Source organism: Austrofundulus limnaeus, unplaced genomic scaffold (genome assembly GCF_001266775.1).
Source record: "Austrofundulus limnaeus strain Quisiro unplaced genomic scaffold, Austrofundulus_limnaeus-1.0 Scaffold1976, whole genome shotgun sequence".
NCBI classification, from domain to species: Eukaryota; Metazoa; Chordata; class Actinopteri; order Cyprinodontiformes; family Rivulidae; genus Austrofundulus; species Austrofundulus limnaeus.
The window spans coordinates 1529-9121 of record NW_013954378.1 but is presented as its reverse complement, the minus strand read 5'-3'; the positions used below and the strand labels follow the sequence as shown (position 1 = coordinate 9121).

Sequence of the window (7593 nt, the reverse complement as noted above, 5' to 3'; positions counted from 1 at the left end):
GTGCTCGCTTCCTAGCCTTTCCGGAAATGAACATTAATCCAACCACCGAAGAAGAAGTGAAATTCAACATGGCGACTCCCATGCACAGGATAATAGCGAGAAGACAAGCGTAAGTAAAACATTAATAAAAAAGTGTAACCGTGTAATTTTAGTATTTTTTTTTTACTATAATTTTTGTATTAACACCTTCGGCCTGTCATTTTGTCGAACTTCACCTCATATGTAGCGGGTTAATGCGATTAATGTACAGCTTCATGTTTGCACCGAATAAATTATTTGCCAATGGCATTAAGCTTTTTTAGTAAAGGTCTTTTAGTTTAAGTCAACGTCATAAGCACATTTGAACTACGCAGGTTGAAGTAAAGTATTGTATATAGACGCTAGAGCAACAAAACTCATTAATTTAAAACAAAGTAAAACTTAACATTTAACTTAAATAGATGTCAAAATACTCGTTTATCTGTTTTAAGCGAGGCTAGAGAACTTCTGATGACATTTTGATAGATCCCAATGCCTCTACTGACCAAAATTCCAACATAAGTTTTATAGTAATATTACGAAATAAATAATTATTAATTTTTATAAGAGGACTAGAGAGAACCTCGATAAAGCTGCTGGCAGTGGCTCATTAAAGTCACCATTGTAAACGCACACCTGTGTTTCTCAATCTATGACAAGAACCTTTAAAAAATGAACTCAAAAGATGTTCATGGTCACAAGTAGATTTTTTTCTGTTCCTATTAACAAATCAGAAAAGATATCCTAAGTTTTCACACACATAAAGCCAAATAAGTGAGGTGTAGAATGATCGCAGTGGAAACAATAAAATCGAAACAATATTTTTTACACTTTATTTTGAACAATTTTTTGTTTTGTTTGTTTCTTTCTAGGAACAATAAAAACTCAGTTAAATTTTCATGACAACAAAACAATATATCTGAAAAGGTTGTAACATTTGTTTTGCAGGGAGGCAAACAAACAAAATGTACGCTGCCAGAAGTGTTTGGAAATGGGTCACTGGACCTACGAGTGCACGGGGAAACGGAAATATTTGCACAGACCGTCGAGAACTGTGGAGATGAAAAAGAAGCTGAAGGAGATAGAAGACAAACCTCTCAGCATCACAGGGTAAGTTGTCTATTGATTCATTTTTATTGACTGTAATGTCTTGAGAAAAATGACAAATGAACTTGTTTTTTCTCTGTGTGTCCTCAAGAGAAAAAACAGCTTAAACACGGAGACTATACTAAATAAATGCCAATCAACTAACACATGTCAAGCTATTGATAATTATTTACGACTTAAGACACTGTTTTAGCAACTTCGATTGTGAAATAGGTTTTATACTTTCTATTAATGCTAAGGAGTTACCAATTTTTGTAAGTCAGGTCTGGTTTATTTATAAAACACATTTAAAACAAAATCTGCCATTGTTCAAAGTAATGTGCTTAAAATAGTAAAAGAAATAAAAACACATCACGGAACAGAAACGGGAGTTTCTAACAAAAATCTCTCTAAAATTAAAAAAAGTCTCATTTTTCTTTCTTTCTTTATGTTTGTTGACACTGTTATGTTTCTCTTCACAGACCAGGAAGAGAAGATTCCAGTGAAAAGAAAACAAAAAATAAGTAAGTGAGCTGCTATTTGGAGGTAGTCCCTTGGTGTTGGCTGCCAATTATTTCATAGCACTGAGAGCAGCCTTGTCATTATAGCTGCTGGCTAATGTTTTTTTATTGATTTTATAAATAAAATAAGAGTTTTATAGACTCAGACAAAACAGAGTTTGGCTGTCGTACTGTAAGTCTGTTGTTGTTCAGTAAAGTTTTTGTACTTTTTGAGATTTAAACAAAACTGTTTCTATAGAGTTCACATAGTCTTTATCTAAATTATATATAATAAATTAATTTCATTACTTTTCATACTGAGTTGTTTAAGGTCCATCCGTCCATTTTATTTTATTTATTTATTTATTTTTATTTTTTGTACAGACCAGTACAGTTAAGTTGTTTAAGGTTTCATAGAATATTTATGATTTATTCGGATGCTGTGTTAATCTACTTTTTTTCATAAAACACAATGTATTAACTATCAAAATAAGAACAAAGAAGTACTTCAATGTTTTAAACGGTTTTGATTTATCAGGTAACTTGTGCAAAAATGTTGCAGTGACTGAAGTATATTCATTAAGGTCGTATTCAGACCTGATAATTTGCTCCGCTTTAAACAAACCAGAGTTCGTTTCCAGCGTTGGTCCGGACCTTTTGTGCAGGTGTGAATACACTCGTGAACTCTGGTGCGGATCAAACAACTGGACCGAGACCTGGTTTTTGAGGTGGTCTCGGTCCACTTCCAAACGAACTCTGGTGCAGTTCGCTTCAGTTCTCTTCTGGTGTGAATACAGACCGGACTCTAACCGAACTAACTGCATTAAACATGCACCTTTTTGGACTTCACAGGCCACCGTTGCTGAGCTAAATAAACTGAAATCATACCTGTTTCATCGTCTCCTGTTAGCTCTGCTGGCAGCATGTTGTGGGTCAGAACACACAGAGCATCTCGTCTCCTTTGGGTTGCGGGACACATTTACTGACGTCGCTCCAAAATTAGAATATCATCACAGAACCACCATTAAWTTAGCTGCTTCTGACATTTTAAATKCTATTGCAGTTGTACTATCAGCAAAAATTACACATCAGAACCACAGCATGCAGGACTTCCTTGTTTTCTTCTGGGTCTGTGGCTCAGTCCCGCCCCCGTCCTTTTTTGTCCAATGGGAGCAATGATTGTCACACTCTTGGCTTTGTTTACAAGTTATAGTTCATTTGCAAAAAAGCACAATGTGAATGCAAACCGCACCAAACGAAAAAAAAAGTGTATTTTTGGTCCGGACCAAACAATTGGACCAAAGGACTTTCCTGGTCTGAATACACCCTAAAACTCACAACAAAATGTTGTTCATTGGCAGCTGTTTGGTTAATGTTAGAACATGTGATGCAACAGTGCCACCTAGTGGTGCACCTCTGCAGCTGCAACCTGTCTGAGAAAATGAATCTGTTTGTACTGAATGCTTCATGTTTGACCCAACACTTTAAAATTGATATGCTGTCTTGATGCAGCAGTGGCTTTAGTCAGAATATGCTTTTCATGATTTCTAAATATTAAGTCACAATATGTCAGCTCCTGCAACATTCATGAAAACACAACTTTGGCCTGAAGTGCCAAAGTTTTTAGTGGTGAAACAACAGAAATATTCATCTCCTTGGGTATTTGTCATTTCCAATATGTATATATTTTTTATTTGTCTATCCTTTTATTTATTTTTCAATGTCAAGGACAATTCAAATGCTGTATAAAGTGTAAATAAAATCTGTAAAACACTTTTAGTTTATGTCAAGAAGAGTACTTTCTGAACCATTAATGCAATCTGTGTACAAGTGTTACTTTAGATTCCTGGCCTGTTAGCAATCCCCTCTTTATCGGTAAACTCCTCCAGGATTCAAGTTGACCATCAAACGAATTGCAATGAATCATAAATGCTCATAAATTGGTTTTAAAGAACTGAACGTACTTAACTCTCTACTCATGTCATGTTGCCGTTAATTTCTTTATTTTTAGCTTTTTATCAGAACAGAAAATGTTTATATAACAGAGAAGAAACTAGTGGAAATAATAATGACTACAAATACAAATGAGTGTAAAACCTCTATCTTGTGTTACCTCAGATGAGGTAACACATGAGAGGACTTAGATGAGTTTTAGATGAGTTTTGGCTGTTTTTCTGGATAATGTAAAGAGGCATTTTACAAAATGTTTCCATGCTGTGAGATGACTCCACAATAACCACCCTAGTTGACACAAGGCGGGGGCAGATTGAGGGTCAAACCTTAAAACTCTGGCCCCTGTTGCGTTTTGTTTGCTCCTGTTCTCACTCGTTCGCTCTGCCCCTCCGCTCTCAGGGCGAAAGACTCGAACGACAGCAGCAGCGATTCGGACAGCTCCTCCAGTGACTCATCGTCAGACAGCAGCGAATCCTCCAGCTCGTCTTCAGACGACAGCAGTGACAGCGACGGCGACAGCTCTTCCTCCTCCTCCTCCTCTTCATCCTCAGACAGCTCAGACTCAGGAAGCAGCAGTGATTCAGATCAAGGACCACCAAGGAAGAGGAAAAAACAGAAATAAGCATGCTGGGATGAGTGGGTTTTCTAGGCACTGCTTGTTTTCTTCTTATTATTTTTATTTTTTTTCCCACCCTCACCGTTGGTTGGAAGTGAATTTATAGAACAGCTGGACAGGCTTGTTGATACTGGACTATGAAAACGAAGGAGCAGACTGTTTTCAGCAGTGTTGAGTTCTGTTTTTTCCTTCTTTTTCTCTCTGTTACTTCTACTAATATAACATATTCTTACGTTTGTATTTCTGTAAGAGGAATAAACTTTAAAAATGAGCTGAAACAAATAGAATTATTCAATTTAAATCATGATTTTAGTACTTTTATAAAGTGTTGCCAAGTTTCAAACGGGTAACATTTAAGAAGCAAAACAGAAAGGTGTTCTTAAGAGGACAATTTAAAAGGTTTAGTTGGGTTTTTTAAAAAAACTAATAAAGTAAGAAGCTAAATCTTTGCATTTATTTTTTCCTCATTGATGTGTCTTAAAAAAGTATTTGCCAAATTTGTAAACACCTGCCATATATCACATGCATCTGTTAACCAGTGTTAACAGTGGACATCAATGGGGAGCCATTTGGGGTCAAGAAATCGGACGATTTTGATGTAGCTGTGCATATTTATAACTTGTTGAGTAAAGTATGCAGGTAAGATGCTTTGTATACAGTGAGTGTGTACCTGCATTTCAAAATTGCATATCTGGAAAACTGGAGTGAACACTTTAAAACTGCAACCTTTGATTCAGGACAACCATTTTTGTGTTATATTTTATAGTTTGCGACGAGTATCTTTTATGATAAATAAACTTGGGATTGTTTTTGTTCTAGGGCCTTTAGATTTTGTATTTGTTTGACACATTTAATAATAAAATGAAGCTCAAGCGTTCATGAATTTATCATCCTATGTTTGTATTTTCAGAGCTTAGACTGGTTGCCAGGCTTAAATAGTTTTTTAAATGTTTTATTGATTATATGAATTATCTTAACTGAATAAATGAACACYTGAATAATGATTTTATTTTATTTGATGCAGTGTAAAATATGRTTTTGTCACTGAAGCAAAATGCAGCTTTGGGACTAATAGATGAGCAATGARAGCCTTYAATACMCAAAAAAATACATTTACTTTGAATGCCTCTGAGCTGGTAATGGACTTGAAACAAGTCAAGTGTGTTTAGATTAAAACCAATTATGTAAAAACAGAATTCGTCTGCTTTTAAACCATGCTATCATTGACCAGCAGGGATGAGACGTGCCTGATTTCCCACTGTGCGTCAAATACGGACAACCTTTGCGTCACTGAAATGTTGCATTCAAATACAGTGGTAATTATGAGTATCCTTTGTAACTAGCCATAATAAAGGTGCAGCATTTTATTTAAAAACGCCTAAATATGATTAAAAATGTGTTTAAATAGACAAAACCAAAATTCCACATTTATTACAAGTTCTAAAAATTGATATTTGCAAAGGCCACCTTTTATTCTGAAAACACAAACAGAACATTTCAAAAGGTTTCATTAGATTTTGGGCACATCTTTACCCCTGTTATATATTGAGGCAATCATGCACAGTTTTAAATATAATTCTTCTAGAAGACTATCTGATATTGTTCCTTTTTATCTTCAACTTGTCTGGTTTTCTTTTCACACTGTGCAAATGTGAATACCTTAGCTGTTAGCCCTATGGGCTGCGGCACAAGACCAATTATTTTATTACTGTCAAACTTATTTTTTTTAGCATTTTTTTCTTAACATAATTAGAGAAATAGGAGTAAATGATGCATCACTTCAAGCAAAAAAAAAGAAAACATTTAAAATGGTTCAAATGTTTTTTTAAATTCACTCAGGTAAATTGAAAAAAAAAAACAACAACACTGGTATCTTTAAAATAATAGTACATTGTCTGAAAAACTATTGAGCACAAGTTCTAAGCTTGAGAAAGCAGCCAGTGCTGTAAGAAATACGTGACTAAGCCTGGAGACTAAAGACTAAACAATTACAAAAATGTCTGGCATTCTTGAAACAATTATCTGGAGATAATGTTTACAGATCAGCACTGTTTAAAACAGCATTCCAAATGAACATGGCTTTGTTTTAAACAATCTGATGTTTAGACTAAAGAAGAAAAGAAACACAAAGCAATGTTTCATTTTCGTTTGTGTAGTTTTTATCCAGTACTTGTTGAGATGGTAGGTTTGACATATTTCCAACTGCCAGTGAACGCAGCATCCAGTCCTGTCTGTTGTACCTGCTGGCTGCTTAACTTAGCTAGCAGTCTTACCTATCCACTTCTATTTTAGAGTAATAACATTAAGCCAGAAAGAAAATGATTTCGCCTTGTTTTCTGCTCCAGGTACAGCCGAGTCGCGAGGGGAACACGAAGACCGTCTGTTTGGTTTTAGTGTTTCAGTGTTAAAGCGTTTCGCTGGGTCCATTTTGCGTGTAATTGGAAGTGGAAAAAAGACAAAGAGAAAAGGAGCTTTCCAACAGCTAGAATGGTTTGGGCCTAAAAGAAGACAAGAGGTGAGGATGCTCGATGTCGGGAAAAATCACTTTACGTGTTGATTAACTGCGCTCGGTGCTTGTGTGACATTTAAAGTGAGCGTTAACTGRGATATCCGCAAAAAGAAAAGGTTTCAGAGCTAACTAGCCTAGCCTCTCCTAGCCGAAACCTTACGGTAAAAGATGCAGGTAGTCCTGTCTGTGGGGACCATATTATTAGCCTCATGCTAAGTATTAGGCTGAATGTTTGGCATCTTCTGACTTCTGGTGATGGGAAATGTTTATTTATTGCACGACAGTGCCGGATGCTACTTTTTATACGCGTATTTGCTTTTTTTTTTGTCCCGAAACAAACCTACTGAGCTTGTTTTTGTTCCTGTAACCTTTAGCTAACAAGTCTAATTAGTGTTTTCTGTCATAAACAGTGTCTGACACAAACTTTAAAACACAATTTATCCCAGTTAGTACCAAGTTACGAGTTAACCGAGTACTTTTGTTATAAAAAATGGTGAACATATTGTTAATCTTAAATGTACAGTATGTACAGCTACGGACAAATAAACTCTTATGAGTTTAAAACTAGGTCRTTTGGATTGTCAAGTTGTCTATATTGTGTGACTAATCCAAAACTCATCATGTGATTCGTTTCAAGTTAATAAGTGCCACTAATCAAAGTTGGCTACTTATTCTCATCATACTTTTTGTTAGAAAAAAAATCACTAAAGTGTGCTTTGCTCTATCAGAGGCTGATGACATTAATTTCCGGAAGCCATTTTCTGTGTCACTATTGGGGGAAGGGCTAGTAAATGCTTCATAAGTCCAGTGTTTCTCTTATTATGAAAGATTCAGGTGAAGAGTGAGGATTAGTTGTGGTACTTGGCAACAAGAACAGAGCAGGTTTATCTTAATGAAGGGGGTGACCCTAA

General features: G+C 35.6%; 1 protein-coding gene across 1 annotated transcript; it reads left to right on the top strand.

Moving 5' to 3' along the window:
• The first annotated feature begins 33 nt into the window (after positions 1–33).
• Positions 34–5056, top strand: zcchc10 (zinc finger, CCHC domain containing 10). The gene is made up of 4 exons (XM_014034117.1): positions 34–109; positions 967–1128; positions 1587–1628; positions 3957–5056. Exons 1-4 carry the CDS (start codon positions 69–71, stop codon positions 4177–4179), a joined length of 468 nt encoding a protein of 155 aa, XP_013889571.1. The 5' UTR covers positions 34–68; the 3' UTR covers positions 4180–5056.
• The last annotated feature ends 2537 nt before the right edge of the window (positions 5057–7593 follow it).